The 27,898-nt window shown below is 47.2% G+C and overlaps 1 protein-coding gene across 2 annotated transcripts; it reads left to right on the top strand.

Moving 5' to 3' along the window:
- Positions 1 to 664: 664 nt before the first annotated feature.
- On the top strand, positions 665 to 27,406 carry DAAM (disheveled-associated activator of morphogenesis-like protein). Of its 2 annotated transcripts, none has more exons than XM_001355420.4 (10): positions 665 to 781; positions 20,443 to 21,426; positions 22,924 to 23,904; positions 23,987 to 24,164; positions 24,242 to 24,946; positions 25,007 to 25,212; positions 25,278 to 25,420; positions 25,486 to 25,647; positions 25,710 to 25,873; positions 25,932 to 27,406. In XM_001355420.4, exons 1-10 carry the CDS (start codon positions 734 to 736, stop codon positions 26,840 to 26,842), a joined length of 4,482 nt encoding a protein of 1,493 aa, XP_001355456.4. In that variant the 5' UTR covers positions 665 to 733; the 3' UTR covers positions 26,843 to 27,406. The 2 variants fall into 2 exon arrangements, with proteins under 2 accessions (XP_001355456.4, XP_033240247.1); XM_033384356.1 differs by lacking the exon at positions 665 to 781 and adding an exon at positions 5,590 to 5,643.
- Positions 27,407 to 27,898: the final 492 nt, after the last annotated feature.

Genomic DNA, 27,898 nt, shown 5'->3' with positions numbered 1-27,898 from the left:
GTGTCAGAGCAGTGGGCCTGGGCCTGGGCCTGGGCCTGCCCTTGTTTTTCGCCATAAGTCCACATGGAATGCGCGCATTTCCACCCGACAAGCACAAACCACCCACTAAACGGCCCCAATCTGCCAGAGCCCCAAGGCGAGAGGCGCACAGTGGAGCGTGTGGGGACTGGGGCACTCGGCACAGTGGCGTCTCAAGTATTAGGCACACCTCCGAGCCGGTTTCTCGCTCTCTCTGTGCAGCGGGCACCTGTCGCTGCAACATTGTCTTGGCCAACTTCTTCGGCTCACGACGACGTCGGCGTTGCTTGTCGGTTGTCGTCGGTTGTCTCTGGCTTTTTGGCCCAAGCTCTGGTCTGGAGCTTGCCGCTGCCTTGGACACGTCTTGAGCGTTCAATGCGTTGCCAGCCGTCGATAAGAACGCATGCGAATACGGTGCTTTCGTGGTGAAAAAATATAGATTCAAAAACCAAACACCGAAATCGAAAATACTCACAAAAACCCAAGCGAAATCGCGCGCGTGATTTTCCATAGAGAACTGTGAAAAGTAGCGCCGAGCCACATTCTCCACATTAATGCATTGTTTTTTTTTTATTTGTTTCTCGTTGAAAGAATCCCGCGATTAGTGTTGTGTTGTGTTGTGTTGTGTTGTGCGTGATGTGTGTGCCTTTGCCGACAGGCAGTGCCTGAGTCTGACACTTCTTCGAAGGGGAGACCGGAAGAATTCTTAAGCAGAATGTCTGCCAAAAACCAAATGAGCGTCTTCATGGAGAAGATCAACACGGTGAGTGGTGGCCGCAAAGAAGAGATCTCGGTCTCTGGGTCTCGCGATCTACTTCATGGGATTATACACGGCGCGGCCTCGGAATGGAGTTTCCAATTTCCAAAATGGAATAGGGTTTTCCGCCATGGGAACCATAAGATCTTCAGATCTTATCGCCTGACTTCAATTTATCTCTTTTTGAAATTCTAATTTATTTTTGATAGAATATATTGCAGATGGCAGATGGCAGATGGCAGTAGTATCTATGTATCTTCTAAAGTTCTTCTTCTTGTGTTATCAATTGAATGGAAATTATGTTCTCTTAATATTCTTAGATTAGAATATAATATAATAATAATAAAATAGTTTTTAATTTATACCGAAATATCCTCAGAATTAGATCCTTAGATTCGGGATTCAGAAGAAATGTATCTCCAGTTTTCATTATCTATGCTGTTCGGCACGGAAGATTCTTCTCTAGATCTCAAAGTTTTTGTCCATGTGCCTCGACAAAAACGTTCTTTAACTTGTTACAGATTTGTATGTACATACATAGGAAATTGAAAGCAGGAGTACCTTTAGATACATCACAACTATTATCATGATCAAAATTGGGAGCAATATCGGCGAAACTCGAGTGTATTTTGTCTTTGCACTTTCGGGCTTTTCTTTGGAACTCTTCGCTCAACAAAAATTCAGTTGGGTGCAAGTGCGTGCCCACCGCTGTTTTGAGTTAAGGTTAACACCTTTTTGCTCCCATTAGAATCGGGGCTAAAACTCCATTAAAATTCCATTCGAATTTTTAGTGACTTAAAATCAGGAAAACTCTATTTGTGAGGGGTTTTCCCTGAGGTTGGAAGCGGCTTGCGAGGAAGGTATTCTTTCACTCAATGATGGGTGGCTATCCCTTGGCTTCTGTCATATTTAAGGCTGCATTTCGCCAACGAAAAACAGTTGGACAGGGTCCACAATGGTGTGTACATGAAAGCGAGAAAGAGAGCGGTCTCTGGCTTGGCCAGCACAATTTAGCCGTCATTTGCATTCAAAAGTGTCGCCTGCCTGCTCATAAATAAAATGAAATTGAAATTTTTGCGCCTTCCAATCACCGCGTCGCGGTATCCCCAGTCTTTCAGGCGGCAAGTACTCGACGCATTTTGATTGTGGAGAAATGGAAAGTGAAATGCGGCTCAAACGAAATTAAGTGCCCAATGCTCTCCATCCTCCATCCTCTCGCCTGCTCTCCCTCCCTTGATTGAGTGTGTGCCCCAATGAGTGGCCCCCCAATTGAACGACGGGGCTGACGAAATGCCGCGCACCGCATAACAAACAAGTGCCTGCTCAGAGCCCATCCGTCCGCCCGCCCGCCCGCCCGCTCTCCATGCAGCACATTTGCTGCAGAGGCAGAGGAGTAGAGCGTGGCGAGACAGTGGCGGGGAGCGGCTTGGAGTGCAGCAAAGCGTCGAGCATTTGTGCAACAATAATTAATTAGTAATAATTTTTTTTGATTTTTGGTTTTTTTCTTTCGATTGTAGAAATGCTGATGAGGCGGTAAAAGTGGGGCTGTGGTGTGAGGAGGTGCTTGGGTTTGGCTAGTGCATCGCCAATAGATAGTTGAGTAATTGCTGCCACCCGCCACCCTGCACCACCCAGCACCACCCAGCACCTCCTTGCCCCACTCCCCTTTCCACTCGTGTGTCTGTGCGTTCCGTTAACGAGTCGTGATTGCCCCTTTCTGTGTGAGGCAAGGGGATTGCAATTTGCAACTTTTGATGCAATACGCTTTCTAATGAAATGAATTATCGATTGGCCATTTCTCGACTGACCACCAACTACTATCGACAGATCGATAATCATTTTTGGCAATCCAAATATCAATAATTCGATTAAATGTTGGTTTTCGATTTAATAATTATCGATTGTTTTGATAAGCTTGTATCGATCAACCGATCGAATCTGCGTATCGGCCAAACAACAATCAGCATTAAATGATTATGCATCTATTTCACATTCATCGATTGTTATCGATACATTTTGGGAATAAGAACCTTTAGGAACAACCTGCCATCCATAACTGTATCGATCAAATGCAAACATTTATCGAATGTTATCGATTCTTTGCGATAACTCTTGATACTGCTAACCACCGAAGCCATCGATCTAAACGTTTCCACTGATTCCATTCATTTGATGAATTATTATCGACATAATTCGATTAAATGTCACACATTTATAATCATTGCATTGATGTAATCCCATTACATCGTGTAATTGCCGCAAAGAAAGATCGGATGAGTACTTATCGAATCACTCACAATCACTTGTGATTGCAAACCTGAAACACTGACACAACACACCTTTTGCTGCTTGCTTTTTCTCGACGGAGGCGAAATGTCATAATATGCTAGATCACCTTTTCCTATAACTTGCCCCTCTGTTTGTCTGTCTACATATGTGTGTTCTTGTGGGTCCCCCTTCTCGAGGCCCACGCTCCACCTGCTCCACCTGCTCCAGCTGCTCCAGCTTCGCTTTGTCCAGCAATCACTTCCTGGCTTTGCTGACATTCTGCGCGCCTGCCGCGTCCCTCAAGGGGCGGCTCCTACATGGAATTGCACTCTGGGCAAAGCCAAAGCAACCTTCAAACGACAATCCAGCACAGAGCGAGTGGAGCACCAGGAGCGGACTGCTCCTCAATGGCACCTAACGGCAACTGCCGTTGGCCTCCAAGCGAGCCGCCCCGCTGTGACGTCAACTACCGCAATCTGTACTAGAATTTGGGGGCTAAGCCGACTCTCTCCGGGCGGCAGCACTTTGCATATGTGCCACAGGTTGCATAAGGCATCTGCCGCAGCAGCCACTCAGTTGCAGTGGCAGTTGCAGTTGCAGCCTCTCCCGCTGCAAACTTGATCTCAAAGTGCAGTTTTTTTTTATGTGGAACTGGTTCGCCGCTCGCCGCTCGCCATCCGCCATCCGCCGTCCGCCGATCGCTGGTGGCCTCCGTCTGTGAGTCTGGTGTCTGGTTTTTATGCTCCTCCGGCGATTGGCTCCACTTTATTTATGACGTAAGCCGTTGGCGGATTCTAGGCCTGACATTGGCAGACACACAGACTTGATTCTCAAGAGCATTTTGGATGGCTTTTCAGCCTTTCAGCTTTTCAACAGCGACCGGCATCTGGAATGTGTGCCACCAAGCAACTGATTGATGGATAAATTATCGCATTTGCACAAGAATTTCGCACCTAACAGACGCCAAACCGGGGCTACGGCGACTCTGTGATGCGCCATTTCGATCGTAATCCACACGTTAAATGTAACTGGAGATCGGATAACCGCCAAGGCAGCCCCGAAAACCACATCAAAGAGAGCAGCAGGCACTTCCCTGCTGGAATACATATATGTATATGTACATATGTATCTGCGATCCCCAAAGCAGACTTTGAACCTGAAACGCTGAAATAGCTGTAAACGATGGTGGGGCGAGCATTCCTTTTATGCGGAATCTCTGACCCATTTTCCACTTTTCGACGAACGGTTCGAACCCTATGCAAAACATACATAAATAATCTATCTATGTATCTGTGGTATGGTTTTTGGAGCCCGCGCTCCATTGGGGAGTCAGTCCATAACCAAATACGGAAGCCATGTAATGCTAATGAATCGAAAAAAGCAAAGCGAAACCCAGGCACATGACCAAAAAAATGACTCGAACCGAAGGGGAGCCGGTGTACGGCGTGAGTGGGGGGAGAGGTGCTTGTAAAAAGTTGTAATAATTTCCTGTATTTTTGATTTGCATGTGAAGTCTCCTCCAATTCCAATTCCAATCCCAATCCCAACTCCGCGACGACGCTGGAGAGAGACTCCAGCTCTGACTGGAGCCTTACTTAATCCGCGAAAAAACTACAGCCAAAAAGATACAAAAGTATCTTGTGCATGTAATGCGATACATTTGCGGCCACCTACGCCGAAAAGAGCGAAAAGCGTGCAAGAGATAGAGATTGAAATTTATGCCGGACATGGACCAGATGGGCCACCCACCAGATGTTGACCCTCGAGAGATCTGCAAAGCTACATCTGCAGACATTTCGACAGAAAGATTTAGATAGATTTCCAATAGATAAACTTCCATAGAAATAGATACGTTTCCATTAAATACATTTCCAATAGATAGATTTCTAATAATGAACTACATTTCTTATAGATATATTTTCAATAGATACATTTCTAATAGATATATTTCCATTGAGTGAAAACATTTCCTTTAGATACATTTCTAATAGATATATTTCCAATAAGTCAAAGATACATTTGCAATAGATACATTTCCAATCAACAAATTATTAAAAGATACATTTTCAATAGAGAAATCTTAAATAAATAATTTGACTAGTTACTCCATACATATTACCAAGAAATAAATTTCCTATATATATTGGATACAAAATAGATACATTTCTATGGAATCATTTCCTTAAAGATACATTTCCAACAGATACATCTCCCATCTCTAGACCTAACCAAATGGAGATGTAAGATAAGTGTAGTTTGTGGCAGTGAAAGTGCTAGGCCACATCCAGAAGATACATTTTCGTATCTGCTCGTGCTGCCGGGTTCTTTTCTCTCTCTCTCTTTATCTTTCAGTATCTTTAGAATGTATCTTTATATCTCTCACGATCGCCATATCATTGTCAGTGTCAGAGGAAAGCAAATAAATGGGGATCGTATTTTTTGGCACTGCCTTGGAGATAAGATTCGGCCCAAATTTTGTGGGGACACAGACGTGCTGTCGTCCCAGTTGTGGTTACAGTTCTCCAGGGGATTTGACCGTGGATTGTGCGTGTGGATCCAGCATGGAGCAACAGAAGCCACTTCAACCGCGCAGACGAAAGGTAAACTAGGAATAGAAATAGTTAGAGATTGGAACTCCGATTCCCCGGGCAGGCCCCTCCCCAGTTGTCCTTCTGCGGGGGGTCGAGGTCAATCAGCAACCCCCTTTCGATGGCAGCACTCACTCTTGCCACTCAACGACTGACCCCATGCCCCATTCATTCATTCCGCAGGGAAACCGCTTTCCACCGGCAGGAGTTTTCTTTTGTCCGAGCCACAGATTTCACCGACAAACAGAAACGAGAAATTGCCAACTTAATTTACGGCATTGAGCGATCGTCGATGGAGTGGTGCGGAGGGGACAGGGGCTGGGGGGACTCCTCACGATCTATGCGATCTTCTGCTTTGTTTTCCTTCTTTTTTCTTTTTTCCGCCGCCACAGACACTGCCACAGCCACAGCCACAGCCACAGCCGATAAACATATTTTCACTTTCGGTTTTTTCGGTTTTCAATTTGTGTCTCTTCTCTGTTGGTGTCTCGACTGGGTCTCGTCTCTCCCTCTCTCTCTCCCCATCTCTCGTGGTCTCTCGGAGACCACCAATAATCACAATAATCACGGGTAAGCGGGCAGTCAGTCAGGGAGCCGATGGCCCAAACAGGTTGGCTCTGCTCTGGCCGCAAAAGGTGGCCGGATGCTCCACACTGCCTGGTGGAATTTTTTGTTTTTGATTTTCGGATGCCCCAAACGAAAGTGAAAACACATTCGCCAAGAAGTCCAAGCCAGATCCCAGAGAAATGTTAAATAAAAATTGAATTTAAATAAATTTCATATGTTAATTGCAGGTGGCCCGTAAAAAAACATTAAACATCCGATAATCTTCTCTCCAGCTTCCACGTCTTCCACGTCTTCCCATCTTCCAATCTGAAACACCAAAAACTGAAATCGAAACTGAAACCGAGACCGAAATTTGTAAATTTCAAGTTTTTCCTTTTTTTTCGCGAACGCTGCGGCGTCTGCGGCGGCTGCGGCTTACTTGAATGAATTAATGAGGGTCAAGATACTTGGGCCTTACTTTCGGGCTTTCGGGCTTTAACTTTTGCTTTCTACGGCATCGACACCTTGAAGCCGCGATGGAGCGATCGATGCAAACAGACAGACAGACAGAGAGAGAAATGAAAGATCACCGAATGATTGGATGGTTGGGAGCCCGGACCTGTGGACGGCACAGCACGGCACGGCACGGCACGTGTTTCGATCGATCCACAGACAAGTGAAGCCTAATGAAACGCATTCATCTTTGGACTTCCATTCGGCTGCCATTCGTGGAGGTCATCAGTCATCCGTAATGCACTGCAATGCTCTTCCCTGACCTCCACAGAGAGCGCACTCGTTGATGAGTCCAGTGATCCCCAGTGACCCATATTTGAGGGGGATTTCTGAGCGCAACGAGCGGGAAATAGGTTTCCCGCCTTTCCGACTCTCTCTATCTATCCCACTGTGGCTTAGCCATAACAAGTTGGGGCCTAGCCCGGCAAAGGCCTTGATAGACGACCAATTTCTGGCAATAGCTCAAAAAAATAATGCCATATTCCATGTCCATGCTCCATGGATATTCCACCAAAGAACATTTATCTGGTAAATCTTTCGGGAATGGAAAAAAGATGGATTGATTTGGGGAATACATGTTTCTGTTGTTTTTTATGGATTATGCTTTTTTTCTTTTTTATTTACATATATTTTACCGCTATTTTCCTAAGAGGGTTTTTTGTATTTATGGTCTTTCTACTATAGTATATTGTCTGTTAGTTTTGTCTAGTATTTCCTAGTATTTTTATTTTTATTTTGTATAAACATTTCTTCTGTTCTTGTCTAGTATCTCTGGTAATACAAGCTCTAATAGAAAACCCAACCATATTCCTTGCACCATTCCTTGGACATTCTGCCGTCCAATTCCGCAGTTCCGACTGCTGCTGGCAATGATCTCATCTGGCGGATCTGATCTGCGGCTCCCATTATGAGGTGGTTTCCAAAAGTATCTGCGAAATGCAGGCATCAATTACCTTTGCCTCTCTCTCTCTCTGTCCCCCTCCCTGTCATAGATATCCCCCCGCATCATTTAGGCAAATTAAATTGCCAAAGAAAAAGCTCTTTGTGGCAAAAAAATGAATAAAAGAAACTGGTTTCTGGTTTCTTGTTTGTATCTTTATCTGTCGGTGGATTTGGGGGATTCGATTTTCTTGAACTTTTCTTTTTCGGCTGCCGGCTTTTGTCTGTCGTTTTCTGTATCGTTTTGCCAGTTAGCTTGTTGCTTTTCGGTTTGCTTTTGGCTTGATTTTTCGGCCGTACATTGTTTTCGAATTAATAATTTATATCGCATTTTTTTTGTGTAAAGTGCTCGCGGCGCACATCAATTGATTTGCCGGATTAGCATACAGATACATATATCGGTGCAGATGCAGATACACTCGTATCTCCCACACAGATACACACTCTCGAGTTTTATTACTCCTTTTTTTTGTTGCTGATTTTTGACTCTGAAAAATTATTTGCAATGAATATGAAACGCGCTCGTTCGCCGAGCAGCAAAGCAGAGAAACAAAAACAAAAGCAAAAAAACAGCAATAACCGATGAAAGTAAAAGTTCAATTAAATAAAGATAAATTGCACAACAATTGTTGTCGCCGTCACCGTCGCTGTGTTGGGATTGTTGTTGCGCGGGTATACCCTTCCACCGGCAGACAGGGTACCATTATTTTTCAATGCATAAAGATCAAACGGTACACGTATTTTTCGTGTTCTTGCATTTTGTTTTTGCTTTTTGCCTGGCCTGCGCCCGACGCTAAGTCGTAATTGTCTTATCTCTTGATCTCTTCATCTCACTCACACGCAATGCATGCTCGCCCTCGCGCTCGCCGTCGCTCTAGCAATTGCTTCATTCTTCCATTCCTCTCTCAGCGCTGTCTTCCATCCTTCTTTACGTCGTTCTCTCAGGCAACAAAAACACCAGTGCGCCGAAAAGTCGCTATTGCCTTATCTCTTGATCTCTTCACTTCGTTTAGGAGCTTTGCTCTCTCGCACACGCAATGCACACACTCCTCTGTTGCTCTATCAGCTCTTTCGTTCTCTCTCGCTCAACAGCATTAATGAGCCACAAATTCGGCTGAGACGACACACGATGGGTATTTTTATGCGTGTTCGTTTGCAAAATCTGTAACTTTCCTCGCTCTAGAGATAAAGACACGGCGCTTCTGTTTAGATAATATTTTTTATTGCTGTTAATAATGTTATTTATCCAAACTTTGGTTGTTCCTTTTGCAAAAAAAAAGAGCCTTGCTTATTACTTTCGCGATGGAAGGCTGAAGAATCTCTCGCCTCAAGAAATGCAGGGACACCCACTGTGTGAAGCACAGAGAATAATGCAACGGGACTCTCTGTCTTTAGGCTATACGAATACCCTTTATTCTGTAGGACAAAGGTGAGGTGTGCTATCGTATAATATTCAATTTCTTTCAAGGTGGATAAATCTCAAAAGGTTTTCTGCCGTCTTTTCGAGCGAGTTTATTCAAGGCTTGAGAAAGGGAGTCTAAAAGGGTATCAAATGCTTCGAACTCACAGAAACCCTAACTTTACTCCCCAAACTCTTCCTTTTTCTGCACGGTATTTGTACTGAAAAAGGGAGAAGATATGTACAAAGATGAGAATGTATCTCTCCCAACAATCAAGTAGCCTCCCGAGTTAATATCTCCATTCAAAAATATCTCGCGATCTCGGGCTCAATTTGAAATTGTAATCTCTCAATCTCCTCCCCCGAAGTCCTCGCTCTCCTCCCTTTTGTCGCGCTCTGCTGTGGATTAAGTGCGAATTCCCCCGCGGCATTCCATTCCATAGCCAACTACGGCAGGCGGCTCTCTCGCTTGCGCCAGCCTCTCCTCTGAGGAGAAAAGAGTGGAGCAGAGTGGAGTGGAGAGGTGAGAGAACTCTGCACGATTCCGCACTTGTCCCGGTGTCACAGTCCGGGGGCCTGCCTGGACCTGAACCCCCAGCGACACCAGCAACAGCAGCAAACAGCAACAGCAACAGCAACAACAACAACAACATCAACAGCCACAGGCACAGCAACAATGTTTAGTAGCTGTGCAACACCAAGCCTAAATCAAGTTACAAGAATGCGGAATAAATGTCATGATGAAAATGTGAAACAAAGAGCGAGAAAAAGAAGAAAAACAATTCACAAAAGGTGAACTTACCGAAGTTTTCTATACCCTTCAATACTCCCACGACTACGGTACAATCGAACAACGGATAAGATACAGATACTATACATACATATATGTACATATATATTTTCATAGAAATCAGATAACTTAAGTTAATAAATCTCTCATGGAATGACTACGGACCGGGTGATTTGAAGTATACATTTTTTTTTTTTTGTATTTTTAGTAGTTTTTCACTATTATTTATTGATTTTTCTTCTAATATTTATATTTTAATTGCATTATTTATAGACTTTCTTTACTTGTCACTTTCTGGTATTCGAGACATTTTTGATATAATCTATAATTTTTTTTAGAAGTATTTTATGGTATTTTTACAAGTGTTTTATTTGATCCATTATTAATTTATCTGTATTATCTGGAATGATTTTATCTAGTATTTTCTGTTTTTTTCTAGTATAACTTCCCTATTCATTCCTAGTCACAATCACCAGACCTTAGTCGTAATACCCTCCTCTACGAGGGAATCGAAAAAGATTTAGCTCTGGGTGCTGTATCTTGGAGATACTCCCGACCACACCAGAGACTCCCATTTCGATTTAGTTGGGAATCGCGATCTTAATCGACTAAACTGGTTTCCTCCCCGGCACCGGGTACCCGATGTGGATCACTCGGGGGTGTAGTATCTGTGCTTCACGACCGAACTTGCCCATAAATAAAGTTATGCTATAGATCTATACCAAAGCACGGGGGGGGTATACAGAACTTCTACTTCGACTGCCAGTCGCTGCTGCTTCGTCTGCGTCTGCTGCTGGCTGTCGTCGTGGGTCGTTCATTATGCAGTCAGAGAAGGGGGGAAACAAACATACGATTCCACGCACATGGCAAATATGTGCTAGAAAATGGCATAATTAATTGCTGTACTCGAAACCTCAGCCCACAGCTATTGCCACAGCTATCTCATTGGAGGGTAAAAGTATCTTGTCTCGAAGCCTTTTCATTTCAAAGTTCTTCCGTTTTGGCTGAAGGCTGAAGCTGAGTCGTTCAGTCGATCATCCATCTGCTAATTGTTTGAGTCAAAACAGTTGGCCAATTAGGCCCATTATTAGATCTATAATTATTCGAATACCCCCATGACTCTTTGTGTCGGTTCTGCTGTCTGCTGGTGTGCCTGGTGCCTGGTGCCTGGTACCTGGCGCCTCGCCTCATCGCGGTGCCCGTCCCTCGAGCATACATTTTGGTGGCCTCCTAAACTTTAAATGTCAGTCGTCGAATATTGCTGCCGATCCCCCAGTCTCCAGTTTCCAACCCAAGGAAAAAAATACCACTCGAAAATGAATTTTGAGAGAAAATTCAAATGGATCTGGAAGGGCAGGATCGGTGGCACGTTTCGAGCGTCGTACAGCAGCTCCCCTCGGCCGCTACTGCGCATCTCTTCCCCTTAAGCGAATTAAATGCTTCAAATGAAATGTTTTGGGTATTTTTCTGGTATGAATCACATAGTCATGTGCAAATCTGAAGATCCATCAGATACGTATTACATATACATACATACATATTATTAGATTGTCAATCAATCTGACGGACTCTTGCACACACTTCCTGATCGATCATAAGTCTGGGAATCATATACATATGTACGTCGTATCTGCATTATCTGTAATCCACACTGGGACTTTCCATGTTTTTTTGGGCGGGCGTTGAGAGACAACAGACCGTCATCATTTGTTGTTGCGGCGATTGTTGTAATCACAATTAAAAAGCACTTTGCCAATTCGCCAAAAACAACTTGTTCGTTTCGGTTCGACAAGACGACTGGATGGGATGGTGGCAGATGATTATCCAGCAGCAACAACAAAAGAGCAAAAACCATGGACAATGAACGGATAAGCGGATGAGCGGATGAAAGATGACCACAAGATGACATGAGACATGAGGAAAGGGCATGGTAGGGCAGGACAGGGCAGGGCAGGGCAGGGCAGGGCAGGGCCAGTGCTTTGGCCAGACAATGGGCCAGCAGCATTAGCGGATCCAGAGGCATGCCTCCAAAAGACAACAACACAGCCGCGAAACAACTTTATTGAGTGAAAGTTTTGATGCCCGCAGCAGGAGATGAAAACACTTGCACTTTTGCATATGTCCCCCCCTCCCGTCCCAATGCGGGAAACTGACATTTAGTTGGGATTTTCCTTTCGAGCACTCATTTAAAATGGTGGCTGCCACACGCTGCCACACGGCTGCACCCACTTTGGTTGCACTTTTGCCCATAAATTCTCAGAGAGATCCAAATGGCTGTGTGGCTGTGTGGCTGTGTGGGGCTGTGCGGCTGTGTGGCAGGAGTTGACGCCTATTTGCTGGCTGAAAATATCAAAAGTTAGATAAACTAAAAATATCAAACTAGAAACAGACCAAAGACCAAGCGGAAAACAGAAACAGAAACAAAAATCTGGCCGAAAAATGTAAATGAGTCTCAGATTGCAGCAGCCACGGAGCACGGAGGACGGAGCACAGAGTCGCCGCCGCTCCAAAAAGATTGTGGATTCTGTGGAGGGTGCAGTGCAGTGCAGTGCAGTGTTGGGGCCAAATTAGTTAAGATCTGAAATGTTAGAACGGCTGAAGGAAAGTCCCCAGAGACCACAAAAATCCAAACACCACAAGACAACAATCCGACACGACATCTCGTGCCCCAAAAACACTGCACACAAAATGCAATGCGATACAGAACGTTCGGATAGACATAGACTCTTTGGATAGGATTTCTCTGTTTTTGCGATGTGGAATAGTGCAACCCATGGAAAACTCATGGAAACCCTCCTTGAGGGAAAATCCGCATAAACAAAAAGCCGACACAAGAACAGGATAAGCCGTCCCAAGAAGGATCTTAAAGAAGAAAAAAAAAAGAATATTCATCGGGATCGGGGCGATCCTTGAAGCTCCGTGCTCCTGGAGATCCACTTGAAACGGCAGAACGGGAAGCTGCCTCTCTGCGGGAAAAGGTGGATCTCCAGCTGCTGAGGAGGAGGCAAGAGGAATATAATCTCTATAAAGCCCCCGAACCAAAATAAATATCCAAGGGGAATCTCTGGCCACCAATTGTAAACGTATTCGTAAAAGTAATATGGAATGGAATCCATGAAGGAGAGTACAGGAATGAGACCACCCATCGAAGGTCCCATGGAATCAGGTGCTTGCAATCTAAGGGACTCTTTCGATTTGGATGCGTGAAGGGCATGCAGCATCTCGTAAAAGGCCTTGATCTACCTGGAGAAGAGTGGGCTTCTCCCCGTAGAAGAACAGCGTCAGGTACAGGTCCAGCTTAAGTGCTGCCCATCTCCATGATGGTGATCCGTACAAGCACTGGTTGCATGAGGTGCTGAAGGAGAGTGCCCTTCTTCGCGTAGGAGCGTAGGAGTACAGATCCAGGGGGCTTGCGGCATGTGGCATGGGCTGCAGGAGGGTGGAGCGTGGCAGGTAAAAGAAAGCTTGTATTGTTTTTGTACGTTTTTTTTTTTTTTGCAACATTCTCGGACAATACAATCATTTCAGCACCCGCATGCCCGCCTGATTACTCGATTACACATTTACTTGTTGCTTTGTTGCTGTTTCTGTTGCTTTGTTGTTGTTCGACTCAATCCCCCCAATGTCTGTGCTTTTTGCCTTGTGGCTGTGGGGCTCTCGTTGTGGCGGTGCTCGATGGTGGTGCTAATGTGGTTGTTGCATGTAACCAACACCTTACAACACCTTCACCACGGTCCAGCGGCAATTGTGGAGGCCCCGCCACTGCCACGTCGTTCGTTTTTATTGGTTGAAACGGGGGGACACCGTAGAATCTGATACCCTTTCCTTCCAGTGATGCAGAGGCAGATATATGCTACGATGCGAAGGGACTCTCTGGCAAAGAGTATGGAAAACCACAAAAAAATAACTGAAATATGAACAAAAACATATTTATTGTCTCGACTGCTCTGCTCTCCGTAAATTGGTATCTGTATCTGTATCTGTATCTGTGTATCTGCGGCTAACTGTCGCTGAAAGTGCATATATGTATATCCATGGATCCATTTTGTATTTTTATTGTCTCTCGAGTGGGGGAAGGCGATTGGGGATTGCACTGCAATTAGATATACTTTGTTAGCCCCCAAGCCCCATCTGGCGTTAGTTCCGCATTTTACGCCTCTCTCACCCCCCCTCTCTCTCACTCTCTTTGAGTGGCAGGGGTGCGAGGAGGAGGAAAGCGAACCCAAACGATTCAGATATGTGCATACGTATGTATGTATCTACGGGGCATCCATAGTAGCCCAAATCCGAAATATGTATGTATATCTTTATATCGTACAGATACAGAGAGCCAGTGAATGCGGCGATAGAACGGACTTGCACCGATTGTTGCCTTTACATCCATCAGATGTCCAGATTCTAATTTTGATCATTTTCCTTTAAATGCCCCATTTAATTGTCCCTCGTATTCTAAAATTTTAATCTTCCCGATATGTGAATCTATATCGTGTCATTTCTCACAAATTTCCTTTTGGAAATGTATCTTATTGTTTGAAATATGTACATATATAGAATTCCCGCTTCCCGTTTCCGAAACTTCAGTGGTTGGGGTCGTTGTACCTGTGGAATAGAAATCGATCCTTTCATGTAGCTCGCAGTTGTGGGAGTATCTGTAGAGTCTGCCGCTGTTCGGCGTATCTACCAGATGCGGCAAATACAAACAGATCGAGAGAGATCCATGGGATCTTCTGTCATAAATGATTCCTTCTCCCCATAAATGACACTCGCAGATGTGGGAGTATCTGTCGGTTATCTTTGGTATGCTGTCATCTCCTACTGGTATCTATCAGATACATATATGAGGAAACTGCCTCAAACTGAACTGAAAAGAGCCGCCCAGCAAAAGACAAAATACGCTAAAAAGAAAAGAAGGAAAAAAATGCTTGACAATTATCGTGCAAATGCCACAAATGCCTTGCCTTGCCCCTCTTCTTGCCCCCCGCTTTTTGGCCATTAGTTTTCTTTTGGCTGGGGCCCATAATGACTATTTTTGGGCCGTGTGAGATTGTGATGTGATTGGGATGCCTCTTGGAAAATGCATTTTGGCTGCCTGACGAGGAAAGCGCTGGTGCAACGTTGCGTTTGATTGATGCCTGATGCTTGCCACATGCCACATGCCACCTGCCACCACCTGTCCCCTGTGTGCGCGTGTGTGTGCACCGATAATTAACCAGCAGCCTCTGAAAAACTAGGTAAAGATGCGCTTAGACCCAAAAAAAAAATAAATAAAAAAATAAAAAGGAAAAGTTTCTTCTTTCTGGCTGCTGGATACTGCCACACAGCTGTGCGGTGGCTCTTGTGGCATGTGGCTGCCGCTGCCTTTCGACATGTTTTCTTTATTTTCCTAGGCATGCGGAAAAACTAGTTTTTGTACATTTTCGCTTTTCATTTTGGATGCAGCAGACATTGCGCCATTTGATTTTCCGCTCGCCCTCTCTGACTCCCTCGCTGACTAAAGGGCAGCCGCTAATCCATGGGACCCACCGCTGGATACCCTATGCCCTAGAGTTCATGGCCTTAGAGAAGAGAAGGTTTCTTCTGGAAGTAAATCACCCTTGAGAAAGGGTTTCCGGCTCATGGCCTCCTGAATGGTGTACAAAACGGGTCTTCTTAGATCAGAGGAAGGTCTATCTACATCGGACGAAGGATTCTGCAGTTCAAACACTCCTTCAAATCTATGGAAAGGCTTCTTCTTAGAGCAAGAACATGTATCTTTGAGGAAGACTTTTAATCTCAGTACTCGTAGAAGCATCTTCGAGTAGGGGCATGGAATGCCCAGGGGAATGGGAATGGTATTCGAAAGTCTTTCTTTAAAAGTAGGAGTACCCTAGAGGAAGAGTTGTCCTCTATCTGGGATACGTATCTTTGGCTAAAGGATTCTTCGACGGTTCAGACAGTTCCTTGAAATGGAAAAACACCTTTCATACACCGTGGAAGTGGTATTGCTAAGAATCCTTTCCACAGTAGAAGCACTTGTTGGGGAAGGTATTTGTTTTCCTTATTCGGAGCTTCTTCTCGAGAGTAAAAGTATCTTTGAGGAAAAAGGTATATCAATGGATTGCTATGAAGATGGATATCTAAGGAATGCTGCGCAAAAGATATCCATAAGGGTATTCCAAAGTGTACACACTCCACAGTGCACACACCAATCTCCCTTCCTCACATTTCCAGAGCACACTTTTCCACTTTCCGGCTACCAATTCGTTTTCCTATAAAGTTATTACGCGATGGATGGCTGGAATAGATGAATAAATGGATGGATGGGCGGATGGGTGGGTGGCACCCCCGGAAGTGCTGCAGTGGCTGTCTGGCTGTGGAGTGGTGGGCGTGTCACAGTCACAGTCACGGATACCGATACGGATACGGATACATGGATACACGAGACGAGACCCAGAAAGACAGGTGTGAGAGATTCCAACATTTTGGAATATGCGAAAATCTGTGAAAATCTCAAGCAAAGCAAAGCCCGAAAATATACAAATTCAAATATTATAAATCACTTTTAATTAAACTGTGATCTAATATTTTTGATATTTACATCGGCTTACTGCATAAAAATAAGTACATATCTAAGAGTTTACTAGTCACTATTTCTACACATCCCCGGACTTGAATGGCGCATGTCCTTATGGGAGTCATCATTGAGCAGGACTTTGCAACGCAGGGGAAGGGAAGCAGTGATCAGGAAGTTACCCGTGTGTTGGGCCACTCCAGCTCTGTCCAGCTCTCCCCCGTTATCAAGGAGTGTGTGGGTGGGTGATTTTAGATTTGTGGTGAAAGTGGATGCAGATTTAACACCCACAAGGCAGCGTTTCCGACCCCATAAAGCACATGTCAGAGGCAGAGGGACAGGGGGCTCTTCTGCCTGCATTTTTTTTTTTAAGCCTCGAGCGAAGTGAGTCGCTTTGCAGTCTCTCTCTCTCTCTCTCTCTCTCTTCAATTCTTCTCTCAGGTCGAGCATTACCCGACACAGCATTGCCCCATTCAAATGATCTCCTTCCGCAATGCCTTTTCTATCTCGCTCTCTCGAATACCAAAGCACCGCGCTACACTCGGCTGACACGACTCTCTCTCGCTCTCAACAAAATGCGAACTGAAGGCACAACAGAGCACTCTGCTACGAAGTTTTTGTTCTTTCTTCATTTTTATTATATCCTAATGCTACATCTCCGACGTATGTATGTATGTACATACATATGTATGTATTTATATTCTTAATCAGCATCGATAGTCTAGTCCGTCTTGCTGGACGCCTCTCTCCTGAGATATCACACGGATAGCAACACCATCGCGTCGAGCAGAAATGGGCTGAGACATGACCAAGCTTTGTACAGTCGAACTTCCATATAGCGAATCTCAAGGGGTATTCGTTAGACGGTAAATCCGTAGCATCGAATTAATTTTTGCAGAATATAGAATTGCAGGGTTCTGGAAATAAATTCATTAAATATTAAACTTCGTTGCATAAAAATTCGTCATAGAGCAGTTCGACTGTAGTTGTCTCGAGTCTCGAGTCCCGATCTACGTTGTATTTGTTGCTGGACTCCGACGAGCCGAGCAGCCGAACGGCAGAGCAGCAGAGCAGCGGGCCGCGGGCGGCTGGCAGAGACGAAGGATAGCCCAAAAGAGAATAGGCGTAAAAGAAGCGCGCGCGCACGTTCGCAGAACGAAGGCTGAAATGGAATTGGTGTTGTTTGGGCTTTGCTTTGATGAACGCTGAGGATGGATGTACATATGTATGTATGTATGTAAAATTCTTATCAGTAAGCGCATGCACAGCCCGCGAGCGGCGCTTGCTCTCCCTTGTCGCTCAAGCAAGACAATAGAGCTGTTCTTTTGCTGCTGTCTCTCTTGTGTTTTCTATCAGAACGAAGGTGGGACGCGTCCCGGGCACAGCGAGAGCATCGAGTCGAATCATACACCACACCAGTGCTGCCAGAATCTTCTAAGCAAAAATTGCTAGATTTGGCAAGAAAAACTGCTCAAAATTGATACAAATTTTGTGAAAATTGCAACAAAAAAAAACCAAAAAACCAAACCATTAAAATTTTAAATTTATAAAATATAGTAGACTCGTCCAACAGAAGACTAAAAGCTGAGTTTCCGATGTCGGTTTGAAAGTTGTCCATTTCGTGGGAATTGCGAGTACATTTTTAATAATAGGCTAATAATAATAATAATAATAAAACACTAACATTCAAAGAGTTAACAAACACTATCAAGTTGTTCATATAATCGAAGCACTGAGTTAGATACAGGTTCCGATATCTTTGTGAACCACTATTAATCGTAATTTGTGCAGTTGTTGACAAAATGCAAAAACCCTGAAGAAAACTATATAAAAATTGCCAGTTTTATAATAAAGTTTCTGGAATTGCTAAATAAAAACTGAAAATACCTAGATTTGTGGCGAATAGCATTTAAGAAAAAAAAAGTTGCAAATTTTGTGGAAAAGTTGCCAGATCTAGCAACTAAATTGCTAAACTGGCAGCACTGCCCCACACCATTCATCCCTTGCCCATTTCGTTCAGTTTCGTTCAGAGAAGAACAATTTTGTGAGGAAAGAAACCAAATCAGTTTCAAGGATGTCCAGCAATCGACGGATCGACAGCAGCAGATCGACGGATCGCAGGGCTTCGAAGGCTTCGCTGAAGGTCAAAGAAGAGAAGCCGCAGCAGCTTGGCGACAGCAGGGCTGCTCCTCTGACAGCATGGAAGAGAAAGCTCCCTCCACCTAAGTCGCAGGCCAAGAAGAAACCGAAGCAACGGGAGAGGTCTGCCGCTTGGGTTGGCCCCGTCACGACGGGCGTCAATTGGGTGGCGGTGCTCGGCTTTCCCCGCCAGGCCCTCGCCGAGGTACTGCGCTGCTTCACTGACGCTGGGACCATACTGAGCGTGCACCACACCAACATGGGCGTGCTCCTGCACTACACCGATCGAATGGGATTCGCGGCCGCCCTCGAGCTGGACGGCACCCGCATTGGTTGCTATCGTGTGAGTGTGCGCCGCCTGGGGGACTGCCAGAACGCCTTGCAGCCTCCCTTTGCCTTCTGCCACTCATTCGAACGGGTTCCCATGCTGCGCTTCCTCGTGGGAATGTGGCACAGCTGCGCCAACTGGTGCAGATTCAAGTTTAATATGTTCGTGTTCTTCTGGTGGTGCGTGCGCAGCACCGGCGGACGCTGATGGACGCTGATGGACCCATTGACACCTGGACGAAGTACGAGATCTTCAGCACAAACATCGGAGCCGAATGGATACGTTGCGTTTATGTTCACATTTACATATTCTTACATTTACATTTACTTATTCTTTACATAACATAACCGCAAAGATCTGTGCACTCTTTATTTGTATCTCTATTCTGGGCTTTGGGCTCATTCATGGGACATATTTCAACAGCAAATCGATTCAAATCGCATCTAATTTGGACCCACGCTCGGCTTGAAGCCGCAGAGAGCGTGGGGCAACATATCAGAGCCGGATTCAGAAGCAGATCTGACTCGGACTCAGAGGCAGAGGCAGATGGAGATGGTGACGAAGAGACACAGCCCGGACTTGAATATTGGCTGGCGATCGGGGTACAGCCAGAGAGACAGCTGTACAGACACTCAGACTCAGACTCAGACATGGGGCTGTCTGCTGTGACATGAAGCTGTAGCTGAAGCATTGACCTGATTTGTGACGACAGCAACGACGACAGCTGCCGAGACGCCGCGCCGGCGCTGTGGGGAGTGTGTGGCAGCCACTGGAGGCAGCAGGCAGCAAAACCGTGGCTAACACTTCAGTGGGGAATGAACCAACGCTCCACTGACTCCGCCAGTGTTCGCATGTTCCCATAAGCGAAAGGATACAGCGATGGTTTCTTGATGTAACACAATCAAGTCTCCAAAAGATATTGATTCTATGTTCATATCCGACCAAAGCACACGGTTCTTTGAAAGACCATCAGAAGAGCACAAGAAGAACGCCAGGAGAGCGAGCTGCTAAAAGAAAAATAGAAATACAGATTACTCAATCAACCATTGAATCCATTGATAGACAAAGCAATTTCCACGAGCCCCAAGAGTGGAGCCATTCTCTAAAGGCATGTGGCAACATGCGGCAGGCAGGTAGTCAGGCAGGCAGGCAATGAAAGTAAATTAATAAGCCATCATTAAAGTGGGGCTGCTTTGATTACGTTTTAAGTGTTTCCAATAGAAGAGTATGCGGATTATGGGGCTTATGAGGCAGGGTGTTGCACACACGTATGTACACATGTATTTGTGGAGTATGTGGCATGGCAATCCAATTGTAATGCACCATTTGCATAACACACAGAGAGACAGAAAGACAGAAAGAGAGCTGCAGCTGGCTCCTCTCCCACGTGAATATTTCTGTGGCAGTTGCAACATACATAGATCTCTCAGCCGAAGCGGGCGGAGGGGGGGGGGGGGGGGGACAGTTATGACAGTTGCAACAGTCGGATGAATGGATTTTTGTTTTGTTTCTGCGGCTGTCCACCCCCGCAGAGACGGTGGAAGACTTCTGTGGCTATCGAATCGAATACTAATACCCTTTTTGTTCTCTCTCTCTCTTCCTTGCAGACGCTACAGTCGTGTCCTTCGGTTGTGTGCATAAATGAGCCGGACACGCACAGTGCCAACAGCACAGAGATACTGCAGCAGCCAACGCCAGAGAGTACTCTAGAGAAGAAGCAGGTGCAGGGAGGAGCAGCAGCTAGCCTAAGTGGCAACTGTATTACAATTAATGCGGCAACAGCAGCTGGAGGCACCTCTGCGGGCGTTACAAAGATAACGATAACAGGCGACATCGGCAACAACAGCAGCAGCAACAACAGCTCATACGAGAGTCAGCCTCCCACCATTCTGAAGACGAACCACAACAGCAGTTTGGTGTCCATCACGAGCTTAAACAGCTGCGGCGACCTCAGCTACAGTCGGCAGGGCGTCAGCCCAGAGGGGGGTAGCACAGCCACACTGCCCCTGGGAGGAGGCGGCAGCAACAGCAGCCACAGCAGCCAAAGCAGCCCGCACGGCAGCAGCGACACCTCATCGGGAAATTTCCAAGAACGCTTCGACTTTGAGCACTGGAAGGGATTACTCAGCGACTACAACTGTTTCCACAGTCTCTATCGGTATTGGAATCAGTGCAGCAGCAGCCACAGCAGCAGTGGCACTGGCAGTGGCAGTGCCACTAAAAGGCAATCGTGCCACCCACTGGATGCTCAGTCACGCAACGATCATGCGCACGAAGGGAACAACAACGAAGCAGGATTGGGCAGCGGTCTGGGCAGTGGTTCATTCTACACGAATAATATACTAGGATACACCTTTGGATCCTTACCCTTCGGCTTCAAGCAGCAGCACTCGCAGCACTCGCAGCAGCAGCAGCAGCAGGACCTCGACAGCCAGAGCGGCAGCAGCAGCACTCTAGGATACAAAAAGTCGTCTTCCTTTTACGGCAGCGCCAACGGCAACGAAACGCCACTCCAGAAACACTACAGACAACAGCAGAAGCGAAAGATGCCCGTCTTCAGGGGCAGGAGACCCTGGTGCGGGTGCTTCAAGGTGAGTGTGCAGCGAGTGCCACAGGCCCCCTAGATAGGGCGTGTGCAATCGAATCGAATTTGTTGCTAAACTCCGCAAAAAGTCACGTGCGAAATGCTACACGAATCAATTTGCCAATTGAAATCGGAGTCCAACGCGGGTCTCCCCTCTTGTGGTCTCTCTCGCTCTCGCTCTCGCTCTCGCTCTGGGAAACTCACGAGTCAGCAAATTGCAGGTTGCATAAGAGAGAACCACAGAAGCAGAAACAGAGCCACAGTCAAAGCGAAAGCGATAATGTAAGAACGAATACGAGTACGAGATATGCCTTGATGCCCCCATCCCCTCGACTCGATTGGAGAGCCCCCAGAGTCGGGAATACTTCACATGGGAATGGGCTTCAGTATTTCGAGCAGCACTTTAGAAACACTTGACCCCACAGAGACACTTCAGAGCCCCCTACCGCAACAGAACCCAAAAGAACCATCCCCTCCGGGCAGTCATGCAGTTTCAATAGACCGAGGGACGCTGCTGCATTATGACTTACCCCATGTCAGGGGTTCTATCTCTCTTCTATCAGTGATTCTCTCACTGCATACGGGAGTAGCACCCTAAATAGTTCCCGGCGAGAGACCGATGAGAGCTGCTGCATAATGCGTACGACACGGAAAGATGGAAATGCATGTCTTTAAACAGAACTTTAAACCCTTTAAAATATGGAGTTGATGGGCAATGACTGGGCCCGATCGATGGCCAAGTTCTTCGTGCAATCATAGTTCTTTCAACAGTTCTCTCAAGAGAAGAAACTCCCTGCTTGGCAATCTTTTAAAGAACTCCCCTTGACCCTAGACCAAAGTTATTCTAATAATAGGATGCCGAATGCATCATACATCAAAATCCGAATTGCTGTGCTGGCTTTTCGCCCTCCGAATTACAAGCAAGAAATGTTGGTTTCATTGCAGAATTCTTGGTCTACCTCTAAGGCTCTAAGGCAATACAATCTTCGCTCTTTCTTTTGTTGACAGGCCTCTGCCTGCAAGACTTTCTCCTTCACAGCAATTTATTGCTGGGATCCCATCCAGCATTACTCATTGAACATATCGCTCAGATTTATGCAGATAGTTCCAGTCCTTGATTCTGTTCTGATTCTCGAACTCCAATTATAATTATGCCCCGATTATGAGTCAGGAGGTATGGTTCTTTGAAATACCATTCCAGAAGAAGAGAACAGAAGCAGAACCAGATGGACTGCCCCTTCAGCTGATGAGTCACAGAGAGGGGGGCGAGAGGCACAGGGCCAGAGCCGCCGCTTCCTTTGCCCCATGGTTTCGACTTCGGTGTCCGGATGCAAGGTTGTGTTGTTTGTTGCAACAAACGGAGACTTCTAATTGGACATGCACCAATTACGCGGCTGTCTGTCTGTCTGTCTGTCTGGGGGCTCCGCTTGAACGCCTCTCTTTGTCCCGCTCTGTAATACAATCAATTCTAATACGTGCTTTGTTGCTATTTTGCTCTTTCCAGGACGATGAACCCCCCGAAATCTGTGTGGTGGAGGGGGCCTTCACCCTGCAGACCCTCACGCCCACACAGCCAATGCCGTCGGTGGATGAGCTGGACACCAAGTTCGCGGAACTGGTCGAAGAGCTCGATCTGACAGCGCCCAACAAGGAGGCGATGCTCAGTCTGCCAGCCCAGAAGAAATGGCAAATCTACTGCTCCCGCAAGCAGCCGCTGGACGCGACAGATGGCCCCGATGGGCCCTCGGCGCTCGCCGGGCATCAGCCCCCGACGGCCGAGCACTATATCGAGCGGCTGAAGGAGCTGGTGGTGCACGTCTCCCTCTCGCCGGAGGACTCGCCCAGCCATGAGGGGGCCAGCAATCGGCTGGACAACCACGCGGCCCTCGTGGACGCCCTGAAGACGGCGCTGCGCACCTCCACGCACAGCTTTGTGCTCCGCTTCGTGGAGCTGGACGGACTGCCGGCGCTGCTCAATCTCCTGCTGCAGCTGGACATACGTGTGGCCAACAGCTCGTTGCACACGAGTCTCATTGGCTGCATCAAGGCGCTGATGAACAACTCGATGGGACGCGCCCATGTGCTGGCCCACCCCACGGCCATAGACACGATTGCCCGCTCCCTGGCGGCGGACAACATACGCACGAAGATAGCGGCCCTGGAGATCCTGGGAGCCGTGTGCCTGGTGCCGGGAGGACATCGCAAGGTGCTGCAGGCGATGCTGCACTTCCAGGAGTTTGCCACAGAGCGCACGCGCTTCCAGAGCATTGTCAATGACCTGGACCGTTCGACCTATGCGTATATGGACAATGTCAATCTGAAGACCGCTCTGATGTCTTTTGTGAATGCTGTCCTGAACTACGGCCCCGGGCAGGAGAATCTCGAGTTCAGGCTCCATTTGCGCTACGAATTTCTGATGCTGGGCATCCAGCCGGTGATCGACAAGCTGCGGACGCACGAGAATGAGACGCTGGACAGGCATTTGGTGAGTGCTGAGACCTTCCTGTGGAAGAGCTCCAGTACTCCCGCTGCAGTTTTTACTGACCCGTTTGACCCCGCTTTTGCAGGACTTCTTTGAGATGGTGAGGGCGGAGGATGAGAAGGAGTTTGCCCGTCGCTTCAACGAGGAGCATGTGGACACGAAGAGCGCTGGGTCCATGTTTGAGCTGCTGCGCCGCAAGCTCAGCCATTCGCCAGCGTATCCCCACATGCTGTCGCTGCTGCAGCATATGCTGTTGCTACCCTGTAAGTGCCACGACCCCAACCACAACCAGAAGCAGCTGCAGATCCCTCCAACTAATCCTTGATTGATCCCCACACAGATACGGGCCACTGCACTGAACATTGGCTGCTGATTGATCGCGTGGTCCAGCAGATTGTGCTGCAAGTGGAGCAGCGACCCAGCAGCGACCTTATACCCGATCCCTTGGAGGATCCTGGCAAGCAGCTGAAGCTGGCCAGCGAGTCCCCTGTTCATGACCCGGATGTGGCACCCCTGCAGATCGATGTGGGCAAGCTGGTGCGTCTCCTGGTGAAGGAAGAGCAGCTCACGCAGGCGCGCAAGCGGGCGGATGAATTGGAGCGCGAGAACTTTGAAGTACAGTCGCGTCTGGCCAAGAAGGAACAGGAACTCGATCTGCGAATGCAGGAGAAGGAGGACCTGGAGACGGGCCTGGCACGCATGCGCGAACGCCTCGAGAAGGAGTCCGCGCAGCACTCGCAGGCCGTGCAGCGGGCCCAGAGTGCCGAAATGAAGGCCGAGGATCTGCAACATCGCCTGCACAGCGAGCAGCAGGAGCGGGCGCGTCTCGAGCGGCTCGTGACCGAAGGCAGCATACCCGATGACCAAAAGGTGGCTGGCCTGACAGGTTGCAACGGTGCTGTTTCGCCGCCACCACCGCCACCGCCGATGCTGAATGCCATTCCACCGCCGCCGGCACCGCCAATGGCGCCAGCAATGCTGCCGCCCCCACCGCCGCCATGTCCGGGCGCCCCACCACCGCCGCCCAGCATGACGCCAGCGATGAGTGAGTTCGACAGATCCTCTGGAGCCTTTAGAGGTGGCTAAACCATATCTTTTCTTCCAGCTCCTGTGGCCCCCAAGGTGGAGCTGCCCAAAAAGAATGTGCCACAGCCCACAAATCCCTTGAAGAGCTTCAACTGGTCCAAGCTGCCGGATGCCAAGCTTCAGGGCACAGTCTGGAGCGAACTGGACGAGAGCAAGCTGTACAACAACATGGAGCTGGAGTCGATTGACAAGCTCTTTTCGGCCTACCAGAAGAATGGAGTGCCAGTAAGAGTCTATTACTTCTACTACTTCTGCTGCATCTACTCTAATACTGCTCTAAACCCTGATAGGCACATGATGGCTCATACGAGGATCTGCGACCCACGGGACAGAAGAACAAACAAAAGGTTCTCTCAGTGATCGATGGACGCCGAGCCCAAAACTGCACGATTCTGTTGAGCAAACTGAAGATGAGCGATGTGGAGATATCCAAGTATGAAGAATCCCTCCTAAATGCTGCTAGATCCTTGCTCTTATACTTATCTTCTACTCCTATAGGGCCATCCTCTCCATGGACTGCAATGAGCAGCTGCAATTGGACATGGTCGAGCAGCTGTTGAAATTCACGCCCTCTGCCGAAGAGCGGGCTTTGCTGGACGAGCACAGCGAGGACATTGAATCGCTGGCACGAGCCGATCGTTTTCTCTATGAGATATCCAAGTGCGTTGTTGGGACTCTAAGATGCAGTCAATATCGATTTATTCATGCCTTCCCTTCCACAGGATACCGCACTACGAGCAGCGGCTGAAGAGTCTGCACTACAAGAAGCGCTTTATGCTGACCGTCAACGATCTGACGCCGCGCATCAAGAGCGTGATGGAGGCCTCACGCGAGGTGGCACGCTCTCGGCGTCTGCGCAAGTTATTGGAGCTAGTCCTGGCATTGGGTAGGATCTCCTATGATTGCCACAACGTACTGATATTCGAATTCCTCCTTCGTTTTAGGCAACTACATGAATCGGGGGGCACGCGGTAATGCCTCTGGCTTCCGTTTGGCGTCGCTCAATCGTCTGGCCGATACCAAATCGAGTGCCGCCAAGGGCACAACGCTGCTCCATTATCTCGTGCAGGTTATCGAAAAGAAGTTCAAGGACCTGCTGAAGCTGGAGGATGATATACCGCATGTGCGCGGTGCCTCGAAGGTGTCGCTGGGCGAGATGGACAAGGACATACAGATGCTGCGCACCGGGCTGGCGGATGTGGCCCGTGAGATTGAGTTCCATCGGAGTTCGGGTCCCGCACAGCAGGGTGATCGCTTTCTGCCCGTGATGCGGGAGTTCCATGCCCAGGCATCGGTGCGCTTTGCCGAGCTGGAGGACAAGTTCCAGGACATGAAGACGCGCTTCGATCGTGCCGTCCGTCTGTTCGGTGAAGATGGATCCGTGTTGCAGCCGGACGAGTTTTTTGGCATCTTTGATTCGTTCTTGGGAGCCTTTGCCGAGGCGCGTCACGACAACGAAAGCTTCCGCCGACGGCAGGAGGAGGAGGAGAAGCGGGCCAAGCAGGAGGCCGAGCTCAAGAAGCGGACCATCGATCGCAAGAACAAGACCGGCCTCATGAGCAGTGTTGCACGCAACCTCGGCCTAAAGTCCTCATCCCCCACGAATGGAGGCGACTCCCCGGGCAAGGGTGGCGGCGACAACAAGGGCGAGTTCGATGACCTTATCTCGGCCCTGCGCACGGGCGATGTCTTTGGCGAGGACATGGCCAAGTTTAAGCGATCGCGCAAGGCGCGTGTACTAAATGGTGGATCAGGAGCGGGAGGTGCCACCGGCAACACCTCACCGCCAAGGCATGGCAGCCTTCAGCGCGAGGAGAGCGGACGCGAACGGGAGCGCACTGTGAGGCGTCAGTAGTAGAGATAGGATCGACTCCCCCGCGATGTAAAGTTTTTTTTTTGTCTGAAATTGAGCGCAAGTATTTTTTTTTAAGCATCGTAAAGACATTTTTTGTAATTATTTATATACGATACGATATACTTATACACCTATATATATAGCACATAACCTTAACCTAAATCTCGGCTAATGCAAGCGTGAAACCAAATTTTTTGTACACAAAAATCGAAAAAATCGAAGCCTAAATGTAATTTAAAGTCTAAAGTTAAAGAAAATGTTATGTCGTGGCGTGGCGTACCTTGGAAATTGTAATTGCATCTTTGAATTTGTATTTTTATCTGTATCCTCTGCATTGCATGCACACGTGTATACGTATCCCCCCATATATATAGTGCTATATACATATATCGAAAGAACGAACGGTCGAAACGATTTCACAGTGCTCCCATTCTACATGATAGACACTACACTACTCACCTCACCCTTTGTTGTGGTAGTAGCTTTTGTTTGTTGCATCCCCGATGGCACCCCAACAGAGTAAAGGAGGAGCTGCCATAAAGTCATGTTCATAACTAGGATTTACATATTGTTTATTGTTTTCATTTCTTGATTGTTTTTTTTAGCACGAGATCCCAGCATCGTACACACATAACAAGTAAAGAAATAAATAAATCTGCCGCCACCTGCAGCAGCATCTATTTCTATTGAGAACGTACACCCCTCTAACTATTAACAAATTATTATAATAATAAACAACTATTGTGAATGTAAAAGCCCCACAGGGATGTTTGCTTTTTGACTGTTCAATTCCACGACGATAAACCGCATAATGATATGAAGAGCACTTCCCTTAGGCATCGTTTATTAATTGGGATTATTTTTTTTGGTGTGGAAAAGAGATTAGATTCCATTTAAGCTGATCGCTTACATATCGGATGCACAAGGGATGTTTCTTTTAAAACGGAATAGTTTAGGATTCGTTACAAGCCACTGGGAGGAAAAACTACACCTTGGTGCTTCGTCTGGACCTGCAGACAAAGAGATTCCACTCCAGAACAGCTCAAACGAAAATAT

The sequence above is a fragment of the Drosophila pseudoobscura genome, chromosome X (assembly GCF_009870125.1).
Source record: "Drosophila pseudoobscura strain MV-25-SWS-2005 chromosome X, UCI_Dpse_MV25, whole genome shotgun sequence".
Taxonomy (NCBI): Eukaryota; Metazoa; Arthropoda; class Insecta; order Diptera; family Drosophilidae; genus Drosophila; species Drosophila pseudoobscura.
Note: the sequence above shows the minus strand (reverse complement) of the source record. Positions and strands in the feature narration are given on the sequence as shown.

Excerpts from the sequence above, each read along its gene's own strand:
- DAAM (XM_001355420.4), top strand. The coding sequence starts at position 734 with ATGTCTGCCAAAAACCAAATGAGCGTCTTCATGGAGAAGATCAACACG. Across the intron at positions 782-20,442 it reads TCATGGAGAAGATCAACACG|ACGCTACAGTCGTGTCCTTC; the intron begins GTGAGTGGTGGC and ends TCTTCCTTGCAG. Across the intron at positions 25,648-25,709 it reads TTTCTCTATGAGATATCCAA|GATACCGCACTACGAGCAGC; the intron begins GTGCGTTGTTGG and ends TCCCTTCCACAG.